At 40.1% G+C, this 18,070-nt stretch overlaps 1 protein-coding gene across 3 annotated transcripts in view; it reads right to left on the reverse strand.

Moving 5' to 3' along the window:
• The window catches only part of LOC124788186 (transcriptional regulator ATRX homolog), a 495,869-nt gene that overhangs the window by 174,241 nt on the left and 303,558 nt on the right, over window positions 1-18,070 (reverse strand). For all 3 annotated transcript variants that reach the window (XM_047255347.1, XM_047255346.1, XM_047255348.1), the window contains one exon: window positions 13,540-13,677. In XM_047255347.1, the coding sequence (XP_047111303.1) occupies window positions 13,540-13,677 (138 nt within the window). The remainder of the gene's footprint in view (window positions 1-13,539; window positions 13,678-18,070) is intronic.

Genomic DNA, 18,070 nt, shown 5'->3' on the forward strand with positions numbered 1-18,070 from the left:
AAAACATTAAACACAGTAACACAAGCTATTTATCAAGAGGACATATGAAGTATCTGACATTTTATAAAAAATTCAATAAAAGTTATGTAACAGACTGAGCCATTGTATGGGGTGAGCAAAGTAAAACTGGCCCAGAAAATAAACAAAAGACTGACACTGAACTGACCATTGTTACTGAACAGGGATACTGCCCATAACGGAAAATTCAAGTGTTCTGTGACGCATGACTCACGAAAAATGTATGCAGAACTGTTGTGCAAGTGTTTGAGACTGGAAGTGTTTTGGCAAAGTCTCCAACAAAGCCTTCAACGCAAAACTTAGGGGAAGAACCGTGCAAAACTGTGGCTACTTTCAGCGGCCTCTATAATGTTCATAAACAAGAACCAAAGACACATCAGTCTTACTGTAAATATTTTCTGGGCCAGTTTTATTTTGTCCATACTGTATGATCTCCTTCATACTATGCAGATCAGTAGTTTCATCAAAAGCGAGTAAATTGCATGTTTACAGTATATCACAACTAGTAACACAATGGTTCTATTTGCTATAAATGGATACTATAGCTCAGCTGAAACATACAATAGTGTTCCTGATGCCACTGTGATTGTTTTAATACAATAGAGTTAAGTTAATATGGAACATTGGTTACCCCAATGTGACCTAATTGTAGAAGCGCTTCTGTAAGTTACCTGTGTAATTGTGATCTAATTGGAACAGTTACATGAGTAATTAATAGTTGAAAGTAAATGGTGACTTTACATAAGTATTGTGGCAAATATAGAGATGTTTGGGGAAATGCTGGCTGACTATACATCTGCTTCAAAAAACCTTTCAGTGTAACAATGGGAAGTAGGGGGCAGTGTAAGAAAGAACTTTTATACCATTCAGAAGACATAGTCTGATTTACTGACAGGTCGAAACCAGATGAAGGTTCTGGCACTGGGGTATACGGAGCACATCCTAGATGAGAAAACACAATCTCTCTAGACAAACTGGCTGTGGTATTCTAGATGGAGTATTTGCTTTGGGACAGTGTGCAGAGGAGAATCTACGCAGGTGCTAAAAGGACTGTAGAATCTACATTCATTCAGATAACTAGGCAGCTCTGAAATCTCAATCAGACCCTGTGAGGAGATCAAACGATGTCGCAGAAGGCCATGAATCTTGTGAGGCCACAGGAAAGCACCAGGGTGAATCTGCTATGGGCCACTGTTTACTCAGATGTTAGTGGTAATGAACAAGATGATAGGTTGGCAAGGGCAGTGGCAATGACTTTGTTGGACTGCAACTTGTCCTAACCATCACTAAGGCGACAGCAAAATCTAAACTACATAGCTGGGTCAGGCAACAACAAGTAGAATATTAGACTCTTTTGAAAAGAAAGGGTGGCGGTGGTAAACTAATAATGTTTTAAGAGAAGTACTGCAATCTTCAACAAGCAGCAGATTACACTCAATGTAGGTGCAGTGACTGGCAATGGGAACTTTAGAAATACCTGCAGATGACGGATATACAGAAAGATGCCCCCAAGTGCAGACTATGTGCTGTCATTAATGAAACTGCACTGCATTTAATCTTCAAATGCGAAGCACTAGAGGGTATATCATACAACATAATTGGATCACTAACACCCAAGGAGATTGCGTCTGACAAAAACCTAGGAATTAGTCTCCTGTGGTTAACAACCACAGTCATAAATCTGAGCTTCCTCCAGATAAGGTTAATAATAACTAGTTTGTTTGCATGGCCATCCTCCACAGCAAGTACAGAAATATTTGTTTGTAAATAAAGCTGCCTTTTCTTGCTGCAACTTAATTTATTTTTCCCAGATGCATATCGCCTTTTTTTTATTCTAAGGCACCTTCAGTGGGATCTAGAACAACACAGTTTTATTATTTTCATATTATTAAACAAAACAAAACTGGATGATAATCATAAAGTTTTAATAGCGAGGCTCCAAGAAGTGAGAAACACAACAGATGACCCATTCTAGTCACAAGGATGTAGAATTCATAATGGGAAACCAGGACAGAGCTATGAAGCAATTTACTCAATTTGTATCAGGCTTTATAGTGAATACAAAAGCTATAGATTCAATAACTGATTTTGAAGTAATATCACCAAGAACTGCAACTCTACTTTTAAAACAATTAATAAAACTTAGACATATCACAAAAATTAACAGAAAAAAATTCACACAAAGCATTATGAGAATAAGAAGAGGATTCATAACGATATAATAATCTCTATTGAAGGTAATTACCACAAAAAACAACACCTGTTCTAGTTGTTCTTTGATTCTTCCATACATACAGGATCTCTGATAAAAACTTGTATGTGGAATCTGCAAGAGAGAGTCCTCTATAGATACCATTATCCAAATTGCTTTTATCCATTTCCTTGTGTAGAGGGTAGATGACAGCTGTGGTCCAGTGTTTTGGGTATTGTTCTGTTCTCCAAATTTTTGTTAGAGCCTTGTGTAAGTAGGTCTTGACTGTGTCACTCAAATATTTGCACATTCTGAAAGAAACCCGATCTTCTCGAGATGCCTTATATGGTTCTGTGGGACTCTTAATTATGTTTGACACCTTGATTATGATTAGCAAGACTTTTATCGATTGTCTGATGATGCCTAAGAAAGGCAAAATGTGTCACACATGAAGATTAAATAAATCTATCTTGTGCAACCAACACGGTTTCTTCTGTTATTATTACAGTTGCTGCACCCCATGACTACCACAGTGGCACTGGTGCAACAACATAATGAAGAGTCCCATAGAACAATATAAGGCAACTCGGGAAGATAGGTTTTTTTTGGATGTGCAAATATTTGAGTGACACTGTCAAGACCTACTTACACAAGGCTCTAAGAAAAATTTGGAGAACAGAACAATTCCCAAAACACTGGATCATAGCTGTCATCAAGCAATTTGGAAAATGATATCTATAGAGGACTCTCTCTCCCAGAGATTTTGTCCAAGATCCTATATTGCAGAACCAAGGAACAACTGGAACAGGAGTTAGGGGAGTACCAAGTAGGTTTAACATCATGCATGGGGATGTTATGCAGAGCATATCATTACTTCAAAATTGATTATGACATACTGCAGGAAATGGAACAAATCTCTGGCAGTAATATTTGGAGATTTTAAGAAGGCATATGACTGTCTCTAGAGACCTTCAGTATTAAATATCTTACGGAATCTGGGCCTCCATCCAAAACTAATTAAACTAACAGGATTTGCTCTAACCACCACCAAATCGAAAGTTAAATTTAGAGGAGAAATTTCTGAATTATTCCTCATAAAAACAGGCGTAAGACCAGGTGACTGTCTATAACCATTACTGTTCACCTGTGCACTGGTATACATAATGAGGGAATGGTACAAGAATAATACAAAAAATGTAAGAACTGGAAGTGCTAAAAAGATATACACTCCTGGAAATGGAAAAAAGAACACATTGACACCGGTGTGTCAGACCCACCATACTTGCTCCGGACACTGCGAGAGGGCTGTACAAGCAATGATCACACGCACGGCACAGCGGACACACCAGGAACCGCGGTGTTGGCCGTCGAATGGCGCTAGCTGCGCAGCATTTGTGCACCGCCGCCGTCAGTGTCAGCCAGTTTGCCGTGGCATACGGAGCTCCATCGCAGTCTTTAACACTGGTAGCATACCGCGACAGCGTGGACGTGAACCGTATGTGCAGTTGACGGACTTTGAGCGAGGGCGTATAGTGGGCATGCGGGAGGCCGGGTGGACGTACCGCCGAATTGCTCAACACGTGGGGCGTGAGGTCTCCACAGTACATCGATGTTGTCGCCAGTGGTCGGCGGAAGGTGCACGTGCCCGTCGGCCTGGGACCGGACCGCAGCGACGCACGGATGCACGCCAAGACCGTAGGATCCTACGCAGTGCCGTAGGGGACCGCACCGCCACTTCCCAGCAAATTAGGGACACTGTTGCTCCTGGGGTATCGGCGAGGACCATTCGCAACTGTCTCCATGAAGCTGGGCTACGGTCCCGCACACCGTTAGGTCGTCTTGCTCACGCCCGAACATCGTGCAGCCCGCCTCCAGTGGTGTCGCGACAGGCGTGAATGGAGGGACGAATGGAGACGTGTCGTCTTCAGCGATGAGAGTCGCTTCTGCCTTGGTGCCAATGATAGTCGTATGCGTGTTTGGCGCCGTGCAGGTGAGCGCCACAATCAGGACTGCATACGACCGAGGCACACAGGGCCAACACCCGGCATCATGGTGTGGGGAGCGATCTCCTACACTGGCCGTACACCACTGGTGATCGTCGAGGGGACACTGAATAGTGCACGGTACATCCAAACCGTCATCGAACCCATCGTTCTACCATTCCTAGACCGGCAAGGGAACTTGCTGTTCCAACAGGACAATGCACGTCCGCATGTATCCCGTGCCACCCAACATGCTCTAGAAGGTGTAAGTCAACTACCCTGGCCAGCAAGATCTCCAGATCTGTCCCCCATTGAGCATGTTTGGGACTGGATGAAGCGTCGTCTCACGCGGTCTGCACGTCCAGCACGAACGCTGGTCCAACTGAGGCGCCAGGTGGAAATGGCATGGCAAGCCGTTCCACAGGACTACATCCAGCATCTCTACGATCGTCTCCATGGGAGAATAGCAGCCTCCATTGCTGCGAAAGGTGGATATACACTGTACTAGTGCCGACATTGTGCATGCTCTGTTGCCTGTGTCTATGTGCCTGTGGTTCTGTCAGTGTGATCATGTGATGTATCTGACCCCAGGAATGTGTCAATAAAGTTTCCCCTTCCTGGGACAATGAATTCACGGTGTTCTTATTTCAATTTCCAGGAGTGTATGTCTAAACTGCTTGGGATTTGCTGATTATTTCGTTCTGCTAGCCAGCAATGGTCAAGAAACCTGACAACAAGTTAAATCACTACAAGAAACAGCATAAAAATTGGCCTTAGAATATCAACTGAAAAAACAGAGATTATGCTAACTGATCTACCAATTGCTAACAAAATTACTATAGAACAGGAAATCAAAACTGTTGACGAGTTTAAATATTTAGGTGAAATCTTAACATACAAAATAAGCAAGAAATCAAAATGGCAAAATGGATTAAAAAACTGAACAAAGCAAATTACCAAAAACACATACAACAAAAATGCAGCTTCAAAAAACTAATTCAGCAGAGATTAACAAAATACTAAAGATGGAAAGAAGAATGATTAGGGCATGCATAAATAAACAACATCAAGTAAACAGACATGGGAGAATAGCTTCAAATGAAACAGTATACAAGAAAATAAAACCAACAATGTGCACAACAAGAAAGAAATGTATTTCATCCTTTGGACATCTGGTGAGAAAACCAGAAAACAAAATTGGAAAGGTAATACTAGAAAAATTGTGTAATAGTAAGAGCAACATTAAATGGATCACAGGAATTATTAAAAATGTGAGAGAACTCAAAATTAAAGTTGATGATCCAAAAAACAATACAGAGAAAACGAGAAAACTGCGAGACACACAAACAAGACTACATATGAAGATCAATAAAAGGACTACAGGATCTCACACAAAGAAAGGAAGAAAATATCTGAAAGAATAAAGAAGTATCGGGCAGATAGAAGAACAAAAAAGCACTACATAATATTAAATTATTATAATCCTTGTATAACCACTACACTACTGAACTGTCTTGTTGATTTGTTACTGAAACGAATTGCATGTGAATAACTACAACTTGTATAAACCTTTTGTGTAACTGACTAGATTGGTCACCCTGAAAGCGATAACACAAAATATAAAATAAATAGCCTCTTCCTGATTCCTCAAGGATATTGGTTGACTTTACTAGAATTACTAGAATGACAGGGACAGAAACTGCACAATAAATTAGTTTCAGTGTGGGCGACAGGTAGCGAAGACCACTGTTGTTAGGTCTCCCTGATTAAACCAAATCAAATTAATCTACTGTGTAATTTCAAATGCCTTGCATATTCTTAATATTTTCCCCTTTAATTAACTTCCCTAATATTGTAGAACTCAAGCTGCTTTTTGTTCTGTATAACATTGGAGTTAAGTTTCAGAAAATTAAATATTTCATTACAATTAAAATTACTTTACACTACGCACACTTCATTCCTCAGATACATCTTTTCATCTTTCATAACAACTTTTCTCTTTTTCTCATCAGAGATAGTGTCCCTGCACATAATATTCTCCAAACTATCCTGTAGCTCATGTCACCTCAGGTGTTGATCTTCCTTCCTTTGTGTATCTATCTCATCTCCTACCATACTACACTTATTTTGGTACATCACACTGTTTTTATTTGAGGTACTATCACTCCTACCTTGAAAATACCAAGCACACCTTCTCAGTAAATGACTCATTATAAAATTGCATTAGCATAGTACATATATTGTTCTAATAGTCGTGTAAGCACATTATAACTGTTATTTTACTGGTTATGTTAGTACATCATCACTTAATTCAATGGACAACTATCCTGCTGACTCTTCCCCTTGTCATTGTGACACTGCTATCGTAAACACACACACTAAAGCAACGTAAACTGAAAAAGAATACTCTACTACCATGAAACTATCAGGATTGTTGAAAATAAAACTACATAATTTAACGAGCAGTTTTCCTCAGAGTCAATGCCTTGGGCAAATATGCCTCTACTTTTAGCTATTAATAATAAATAGTCTTCAAATGCACATATAATAATTCTTCATGACTGTACTTACCAGTCAACATAGAAACTGATAGTGAAAGAAACAACCCACAGGTAGAAAGAATGGTATAAGGGTAGGATTGTTGTATAGGAAATAAAATACAAAAATACAACAAATGACTTGGGACCATGTAGATGTCAACAAAAAATTCACAAGGAACATGAGCTTCTTGATGGAGCACATCAACCTATCTGATGGCCTTTGATTCTCTTCACAAATACATCCTATTGTATCTTTGCCATTACAATTACAATCCGAAATGCAACCCTACTTTTACATTTTGTAAAATCTCCCTCTCAATTTCACATCTAGATCAAACCCATATAGTTTCCAACAGGAACTAACGTAGCTCTTCTTTCATTAGTGACTCTTTCCCTCTTTTTACTGTTAAACCCAAGATAACATATTTGTCTATCAGCATCAATCGTTTTAAACATATCAGTATCAAGTGTTACATGACAACAAAAGTTATCCCAATTAATTTTATGTTGTTTATAAAAGCCATGTACATATTTCTCCCACCATTCATGCTGTATCTGTGAACCAAATTTAAATAGTCTTTCCCAGATCCCTTGCATACAGTAGAGTATAAATGACTTTGCGCCTTTAATGTTAAAAATTTTGCTTGTGTTTTCTTGATGTCAACAGACAAATGAGGTGCACTAATAGATGATTCACTCTTATCAACAATTACTTGTTCGATCAAATCATTCATAGAATGAAATTCTCACTCTGCAGCAGAGTGTGTGCTAATATGAAACTTAATTCTAGGTTGTTTATTTTTTTTTTTTTTTTTTTTTTTTTTTAAAATTCTGAGACTATTCCTGGTGTGACTCAATAATATGTTTCCCAACTTATTGATTTTGTTAAGTTATCTTCATACATATTAGTTGCATCTAAATTGACATTTGTCTATAAGTTAATGTTGGTTTGTTCTATCCGTTCTCTCATTTGATATGTATCAAAGGAATTGCATGTGTCTCTTGCACTGTAAATAACAGCTTCGTCACTGATCACCCATCACAATTAGTCACTGTCTGTCAGTAGAGTCAGTCATCATTTTTCCATTTTATCATCTTCAAAAATCTTCGCCAGATGTAATGCTGTGACTTTCGACTGCACACTATCAGCGACAAATGTTTTCATAATAACTACTTTTTAGCATGTAGTTTAACATACACACTTCCTTTCTTCAATCAGTTATTTATTTGGCTGCCAGGGGTGACAGCACAATTTCACAAGAATTATCCAAGTAAAAGCACAATTTTACAATAATTATCAAAGTAAAACAAGTTTTTTCCCTCCTTTCTTTGAATAATGTTCCCTTATCAATTTTAGTTTAATATTACTTGCCTTCATTACTTTTTGTGGTATACATTAGTCTCTTCTGAAGTATTAACTCCTTTCTTTCAGCAATAAACTTGACCTGCACCTTGGACTTGAGTGCCACAAAGAAGTGGTTTTGATGTTCAAATATCAATTTACCTCTTCCTTACCTTCTTTCCTTTATTATGATGTCTTATAAGACTGTTCAGGTTTCCTTTTATCTGAAACTTGTATGTACATAGGAAAAGCTATGCCACATTTTAAAAATCAAGCAAATAATATATTAAGTCCAAACTGTAATTTGAACAGAGTACATTTCTTCTCGCAAGCCCATGTTGATGATGTATCATACCTTGACAAATGCAACTAAAAATAACAACTATATACAACTCTGCACCTTTACATCTAACACCTTATTTTATAACTTTTTAGTTGTGAGTGTCATTTGCGGAAATAAACAATCTGTCAGGATAGTTTTACATTTGTTCTGAGAAAGTGTTGGCTGTTCTATGTTGTCTGTTCTTTCCCTAATTTCTTGTTCTTCTCGTCTGACATTTCTAGCGGGTATCTGAATAAAAAGTAATCATCATTATATGTGGTTATTAATTTAGCCTATATAATGAGTAGCATTGACATATGGGTGGGTCCACTCTGAACAAGTACCTTCTGTGTACTATGACTGTCACAGAGGATGCACATACCCTGTTACAGGTCGTTGGCAGCAAGATTCAGCACCTCCACAAAGGGATGGAAGTTTTGGATCTATCATCAACTGTACAGCAACCAATAAACACAATGCCATGAGTAAATCTGACCTCGGACCAAGTGCAATCATCCATGTTGGATACCTCTGCTATGCAGGGAAGTGACATCAAATCACACACAACAAGATTACCAGTTCCAGCAATCTCATCCATGTCATGCTTGCACACATGAGTTAAAGATTTCTGCTTGCAGCTCATTTGACATAAGTTACTGAAAGTTGCCAATAGGGTTCATTCAGTGCTAGATTTGTCTGTTGTGTGGCCTTCGCTTCACCAGCTACCAACATGCCAGCTGAATACAGTCGTCAACAAACATGTTCACTCGAATGACATTAACTCACTGATCATCTAAAATCTCTGAGCTTTCATTCATGGCTGCTATTCTGTGATGTCCTTCAACCACAATAATAATAATAATAATAATAATAATAATAAAGATTTTATTGTCTTTAGGCCTTTACAGCAATTGACAACGTCAAATGAAGTTACAATTTATAATACAGTGTGATAAGGTATTGACTGCTGAAATATTTTAGCTTATATTACAATAAATGTACAGTGGGTCATCTGTTGGATTACTGCATTTTACAGTTGAAGAATTCATTGATATCATAGAATGGGTGGGCAATAAACCATTCATGCAGTCTTTCTTTGAATGTATGTTCAGGAAGATCCTGTATGGCATGTGGCAGCTTATTAAATAGCTTGTGCCCTGTGACTTCATAGCTATTTAATGATTTTGATAGTCTGTGGTAAGGCGTGTATATGTGTTTGATGCTTCTTGTGTTGTAACAATGTACATTTTCTCTACGTTTCACATCTTGTAGGTTCTTCTTCGTAAAGATTAAGACATTGTATATATAGAGGTTTATTACAGTCATAATTTTTTGTTTAGTAAATAAGGGTTTGCAGTGAGCCTTATGTGAAGAATTTGTAATTATCCTAATGGCTTTCTTCTGCAATAATAGGATGTCATGTATATGACTACAGTTACCCCACAAGATAATGCCATAGGATATTATACTCTGGAAAAATGCAAAATAAGATGATCTGATGTATGTTTCAGGTACACAATTTCTGAGTTGTCTTAATAAATAAATTACTCTAGATAGTTTACTACTAATATAGTTTACATGTTGGCCCCAGGATAACTTTTCGTCTAAATAAACTCCCAGGAATTTAACAGAACTAGGGTCACCAGATAGTGGCTTGTCTCTTAGAGTGAAGATTATCTGCTGAGTTTTATTTTCATTTAGCAGGAAACTATTTGCTCTGAACCAATATGCTGCATGAGTGAGTGTATTTTCAGCACAGGTTTTAAGATCATTAAGTCTGTTACTGCTATGGAGAAAAGTCGTATCATCTGCATACAATACAGTGGTGGATCTAATAAACGAGGGGAGGTCATTGATCATTATCAGAAACAGGAAGGGCCCCAGTACAGATCCCTGAGGCACACCTACTTTAACATTTTCTATGTTTGACATTTCTTTACCAACACAAACTACCTGTTTACGGTTGTTGAGATAAGCTTTTAATAGTCTGAGGCTGTTTTCTTTGATGCCGTAGAATTCTAGTTTCTCTATGAGTGAGGTATAGCAACATTACAATGCAGCCACTTACTTAGTAGCTGTTTAAACAGACGGAGCAGACTCTTTATAGACTTGCACCAACTCTATATATAATGAAAATAAACTGGCCAAAACAAATATGTTTATGAAAGAATGATATTTCACCTCTCGGAGTCTTTCACAGCAACACACCTTAATACAGTTCTCGAGCTTTCGGTGTCTGTCTCCAGCACTGTTATAAGAAGCAAAAGCTATAAAGTGTCATGGATGGCATGATGCTGTCCTTATATAAACATGACAGCAGTATCTGTACCATCCCTTTAAAGGGTTTACACGACACATGTACAGGATGGTGAGTTGGGCAACTCCAGTGTGCCGTAGAACCAAGTGACACCATGTCAATAAAGGGAGCAGTACCACATTTGAAACTGCTTTTCCAACCTTCCAGCTTTGCTTCTGCTCAATGTCTCAGATACAAGATATGATGCAGATTGGATTGTGTGGGTTGAAGGGACCAGACTACAAAGGCCATCAGCCGAGTTACGATGCACCCCTCTGCAATGCCTCTGAATGCAGCAGCATCTATATAGGCCAAATGATTTGCACTGCAGATAAGCACTGTTCTGAGCACACAGCACATCAACCAAAGGGAGCTTGAGAAGTAAATCATGGCTGAACACTGGGTTGAGAAAGGACACAAGATGCAATTTGGAAAGTTGAGGACTTCACTTTTGTACCTTTGTTGGGACCCCATTATGAAAGAGGCAGATGACATTAGAATAACCTGCAGCAATTCTGAGACTGGGGGTACAAAGACAGATGCTTCATGCTTTTAGGAATGTAGGAAGGACATATTCAAATGTGGCATTGGCCTCTTGCACCACTTGATGTCGCTCAGTCCTATGGCAGACCATGGTTGCACAATTCGTCTCCCAGGGCATGAATCACTTTGGCTCTGCTTGGTAGGTTGCAGATGCTACTATCATGCTTATACACACATCAAAAAAAAAGTTTCGCATCACCTCGGTTCAGAGAGTTCCGGAACCTGTACAGAAAATTGGAATAGAGACCAACATAAACATCCTTTCCGCCCTTTTTATTGCTCATGAAAACCACACATTGCAGGTTATATCACCATACAGCGAGACCTTCCGAGGTGGTGGTCCAGACTACTGCACAACTGTGGCACACTATCCACAATTTCACCAAGGTACTGTTGGTCCAGACTGTCCCTCTCCTCAATGGTGATTCAGCATAGATCCCTCAGAGTGGTTGGTGGGTCACATAGTCCATAAACAGCCCTTTTCAATCTATCGCAGGCATGTTCAATAGGGTTCATGTCTGGAGAACATACTAGCCACTCTAGTCCAGCGATGTCATTATCCTGAAGGAAGTCATTCACAAGATGTGCGCTATGGGGGTGCAAATTGTCATCCATGAAGGCAAATACCTCACAAATATGCTGTCAATAAGTTTGCACTATCAGTCAAAGGATGGCATTCATGTATCGTACAGCCATTACGGTGCCTTCCATGACCTCCAGCAGTGTACGTCGGCCCAAAATAATCCCACCCCAAAACAGCAGGGAACCTCCACCTTGCTACACTCGCTGGACAGTGTGTCTAAGGCATTCAGCCTGACCAGGTTGCCTCCAAACACGTCTCCGACAATTGTCTGTTTCAAGATATCGGTGAAAAGAACGTGATGCCGATTCTGAGCGGTTGAGTCAGCATGATGTTAGGCCCATCTGTACTGCAGGGTGTCGTGGTTGCATGCAAGTGCGGACCTTGTCATGGACATCAGGAGTGAAGTTGCGCAACATGCAGTCTATTAAACACATTTTGAGTCGTAACACGACATTCTGTGCTGCATGAAAAGCATTATTCGACATGGTTGCATTGCTGTCAGAGTTCCTCTGAGCCATAATCTGTAGGTAGCGGTCATCCACTGCAGTAGTAGCCCACGGGCAGCCTGAGTGAAGCATGTCATCAACTGTTCCTGTCTCTCTGTATCTCCTCATGTCCGAACAACATCGCTTTGGTTCACTCTGAGATGCCTGGACACTTCCCTTGCTGAGAGCCCTTCCTGGCACAAAGTAACAATGTGGATGCGATCGAACCGCAGTATTGACCGTCTAGGCATGGTTGAACTGCAAACAACACTGGCCGTGTACCTACTTCCTGGTGGAATGACTGGAACTGATCAGCTGTCGGACCCCTCTGTCTAATAGGTGCTGCTCATGCATGGTTGTTCATATCTTTGGGTAGGTTAGTGACATCTCTGAACAGTCAAAGGGACTGTGTCTGTGATACAATATTCTCAGTCAAAGTCTATCTTCGGGAGTTCTGGGAACAGGGGTGATGAAAAAAATTTTTTATGCTTGCATAAGGGCAACACCATGCCAGCCCCAGTAGTCAGCAGTTTTTATTCCAGATGACAATGGCAGAGACAGCTGCTGAAAGCTCAAAATTTTATTCAAAAATGGCTCTGAGCACTATGGGATTTAACTTCTGAGATCATCAGTCCCCTAGAACTCAGAACTACTTAAACCTAACTAACCTAAGGACATCACACACATCCATGCCCAAGGCAGGATTCGAACCTGTGACCGTAGAAGTCGCGCGGTTCCAGACTTTAGCACCTAGAACCACTCGGCCACTCCAGCCGGCAAATTTTATTCAAAATGACATGGTGTAAAGACCAAGAAAATCTTATGAAGATATTTCAGTTCACTGAAAATAAATTGTTCATAGCAATTACTATATTAGAGAAAATTCCCCTAACACAACTACTTTCTGAAGTCATATACAAAAGACTTTTTGTAGTTCAAACTGCCACTTGAATTACTTCATTAAACTGTGTATATATAAACATACAAAATATTTCATTATATCAATGCTGTATCTGTAGCAAGCTGAGAATGTTTTGCCACACTGACAGAACAGGTCTCACTATTGAATGGTGATCCAAGTAACAATATATGAAGTTGGGGAAAGAAATTTTAAGCATAAACGGACACAACAAATTATTAATGGAACCACATGTACACCAAACCTTTTCTTTAGCAAGATCTGTAACAGAGTAATCTACATTTTTCAACTTATTTACTGCATTTCACTGGAACTTACACTCATTAAGATTGTTTTGTAATGGGGTTCCCGTCAAGACAATGCGCCGTAGCGTTCTAATTTTCCGTAGAGCTTTGGAAATGGCTGAATTCTCATTTTTCAACAGGTGGCCTTCATCACACACTATTAGATCAGGACCTGTAGAAAAAGTTTATAATGCTTTATGTGCCACAATAATCACAAACTGCGATAATGAAACTATAAGATCATGAATACAGAACAAACAATCTGTATAGAAAAAGTTTTTGCCATCTTTATCAAAGGAAAATGTAACCAAGAAAACAAATAAATTATTCAACAAATTTGCTGGCAGGTATTTATCTCCTGTACTGTAACAGATTTGTATGAAAGTGATGACAGTATCCTAGATTTTGAAACTATTAATTTTATGTGTGTCTATTGGCAATATTAAACATTTCACATTCTGAAGATAGTACTGACCAGCAATTCTCACTAATGTTTTGAAAGCTTTTGTTACCCTTTTGACAATTTCTGAGATTGGTAGATCCAATAAGGCTATTAAAAATTACAATAAGCAACTTCACACAAGTTCTTTTTATGCTATTCCTATTTTAAAATTTTCAATAAATATTAGAAAACCGAACTTAAAATAAAATTCACAACAGTACACCTAACAATACTGTTGCTAAAGAGTAGATGTTAGCTGTAGCAGGAAAAAACATAAGTTATTTAGTATTTTCTGTCATTAAGACCTGGGATTCAAGCCCTGTGGGAAAGTACTCTTGAGGCGTACAGCTTCAGTTCTAATTTTAGGAGACAAAATTTCCTGTTTTGCCTGTCAGTCAGTGAACTGAACTCGCCATTACACACATTTTCACTCTTCCCATTCAGATCAATATCACTACTGCCCATTTAAACTAGGATAACAAAAATAACAAGCAGGAAGTAGACTGCTTCTAAAAATGAAACATTGGAAAGTCCCTCAAGAAATGTGAAAATTCTGGTTGAGAACTCAAGCAGCCTCAATAAAGAAACAAATACCAAATGATTGTAGGGGATTATACAGTGCATAAAATAACTAACAGTATAGAAATCATTAATCATCTTTTGTAAATAATTAAGCCTAACACTCATTTCTACTTATTTCAGAGCATTCCCAAGAAAAAGGAGGAGGAGGAGGAGGAGGAGGAGGAGGAGGAGGAGGAGAAGGAAGATGTGGGAAAGGAGGGGGGGAGGGGGGATAAAACAATGGATTCATCTTAATCCACCATACATTAATCTTGCTTTAATCATGTTGCAAGAACAGTAGGAACTGAAGTGGGGTCATGAATGTCAAGATAAGGAAAAACTTAGACACATTGACACAGATCATTATTTATTGGCTATTACACAAACTTTCAACAGAATAGAAACTAATGTGTGGCAAAAAGTCACCCAAGGAGTGGCTTCTCAGACCAAGTGAGAACAGTTACAATGAAAATATATCAAAGGTGAGAAGTACAGCTTGGAAGAGATGGTATTTCAACTAAACTTTGGAAAAACAATATGATTTTATGTATTACTGCAACAATCATCAGAGAAGAAAAATTAAACTTCATTGAAAAATATTTCAAAAGTTTAGTTCAATGCTGGAATTCCTAGGTGGTATAAAAGCAATGGAAAGAATAATGATAACCTCTGACTCCATAGATTAAAATGTTAAGTGGTGAGCATCAACAAACAAACACAAAAATGGTAATGGAAAGTACTGATAGTATGTAAGTAATTTCAGGGGTAAAGGTACCAATGTACATTAGCGGCAGTGAATCACTGAAAGGGATATGAACAAGACCTTTTGGATGAATTCTTTTACAAAGCTACAGAGTGCAGACACACACACAAACACACACACACACACACACACACACACACACCTACTTGTATGGTTTTGTTGTTTTAGTACTGCATTTTGATTGTGGTGAGGGATTGTGAAAGGTGAAGTGGGCAAGGGGAGAACGGAAGTGGAGTGTGTGTGTGTGTGTGTGTGCGCGTGCAGTATCTCTTTTTTACCAATGTATGAAGCATTATTTAGGATGCATTTTGTGTTAGTATCGCATTTAGTGTGTCTAGGTCGCCTGCATCAATTTCTATACAATTTAGCGAGCTACTGATTCATCCCAACATGATCACCCCAAGCTGACAGTACCAGTACTTTCTTTGCTGAAATGTCAGGAAATGCACAAAGACTGCAAGTCTGTGATTGCTGTCTAAACGATCAGAAACAAGTGAGTATCATCGCTTACATACCGGACCTGCAATGAGTCGGCTTTATTGTCACAGGACTGGTGGCAGGAGTTCATACAGTACACGTTTGCTGAAAATATATTTATTCAACACAAAACAATAAACCAATACTAGACGAAATATATTCTGAGTGCAATGTCTATTAGGTGGTGGTTGCCCTAATGGTGTTCCACTCTAACACTGTCCTGGAAGGCATACACTCCTCAGTGCCATTGCATCTACGATCACGTGATTGTGGGAGAACAATAAATGCATGTTTGGAATGAAACAAACTTTCTTGATAATTGTTGGCAGTGTTTTCTTCACAGATGCAACAAAATGGAAGTGAAAATGAATGGAGAGCATCAAAAAAACTTCCATAAGCATTGGCAGTGAGCTCGCATTGAGCTTGACCCAAGTAGTCTGTAGCTTGCAGCAATAGACTCTGCTTGTTGCTTTTTGCTGACCTATGTCCATGTGCACCAAACTCTTTGACAGAATTTTGCCTGTCAGCAAGTGTGAACATTGGCAGTTCCCCGATGCAGCTAACTTTTGCTAGCAGAAAGAACCTCTGGTCCTTGTACGCATTTCTGTGGCACAACTGCCACATAGCTCCCCCCTTGGGAAGCAGAGCTCAGGAGCTTCAACGAAGCACTGGTGTTCAGGTTGTGCCTGACTTGTGTGACAGATGTTTGAGATTTACAAGCATCATCATGATGTCAGCACAAGTGCAATGGTGGCTCGATGGTCAGTGATGATTGGGCAGAGGCGCTTGAGGTCAGCATGCGGGATCAGCTGGGTGCACAGTGGGCATGTCCTCACGCTGCTGGCCAGTGACAGCAATGGTAGGTAGCACTGGCTGCCGATAGCAACAAGTAGCTGGCCTCAAGGCTTTGAGTCATGCAGAAAAAAAAGACACTGATAATAAAAGGTAATGACAAAGTGTTCATGGCTGCACATTGTTTGGAAGGACACAAAATGTGTTAATGAGTTGCATTATTAAGAGTTCAAAGACACACTCGGTCACGAAATCATGTCATGGGATTTGATGCAATGTCGAACCCAAGATAGCAGAGGCACAGAGATTATGCAAAGTGTCTACCCTCATGCGAGTACAGTGTCGTTGTAACTTAAATGCAGTTCACAGAACTCCAACGCACAAGCCCGGCAGTCCGGAGCTTGATGGGTAAGAACACAAAAAATGGTAATGGAAATTAATCTTCCTTCAATGCCCTACATGGAAGATCCACAAGCATGTGAACGCGAGTCCAGGAGCTGTGACGGATAAGCAGCCTGTTACATGGGAGTTGGTGCCTGAAGTTAGATTGGAGAAGATATGTTGAAGATGCGGTCCACTGGAGACATTTTTATAGCAGGAGGCAGCTAGGGCATTGTTAATACGCAAGATGGGCATTTGAAATGGACACACCTGCCAGAATGCGTCATGTCGTCTCCTGGCAGCTGTAGTGGGGCTGGCCCGGGTGCCTGAGGTAGGTGTGGCCTGGGTAGCTGAGCAGGCTGTGGCTGTTCCAGTTAGCATGGCACGGTGGGGCTGAGGCACACTTTTAGGGGTGATGACAGCTGGTGGTATGCATGCGTCATTAGCGGCCACTGGTGTGGCTATGTCTGACTGGTGGTGGGAGAAATGTCATGTGTTGACACGTCTTCTGCTGTACCAAAGAAGTGAACGGCAGCCAGAATGGTCAAGAAGCAAACAGCATTGATTCAGAGGACTGGTGGCTTTGTTGGCTTGCTGTTGCACTTGATGTCAAGTACTGTCTCACTGCAGGTGATCACACAGTGTAGCCCTGAGTAAGGTGACTGAAGTAGCAGCTGTATCACGTCACTGCGTAGTATGACATGTGTACAGTGCTGTAGATTGGGATGTACAAATACTTTGCTGGTGTCATGCTGGGTCTGTGACTGTGTTCGGAGGTGGGCTATGTGGGTGCGCAGATGTTCTGTCTGGGTTGCGGCTGAAGCATCTTCTATTGGTTTCACTCACAGGACAAGCAGCAGCAGCAGCAGCGGGAGTGTTTCCATACAGGCAGCACTGTGGCTAAGTTAGGAAGGCTTTCAGTGTTCAATGGAGCTGCTCAACCATGCCGATAGACAATGGGTGGTAGCTGGTTACCACAAACTGAAGCAACATGTGTGGACAGTGTGCAGTCAACCTGGCAGCCACAGTCCATAGTGACGTGACTGGGGCAGCTGAACCATGCCATCCAGATGTTGACGATGGTGGTAGTGTCCACTATGGGTGTCTCCTCTGGCCTGTGAGTGAAGCAGTCCATCACTGTCGGCAGAC

This window comes from Schistocerca piceifrons, chromosome 3 (assembly GCF_021461385.2).
Source record: "Schistocerca piceifrons isolate TAMUIC-IGC-003096 chromosome 3, iqSchPice1.1, whole genome shotgun sequence".
Lineage (NCBI taxonomy): Eukaryota > Metazoa > Arthropoda > Insecta > Orthoptera > Acrididae > Schistocerca > Schistocerca piceifrons.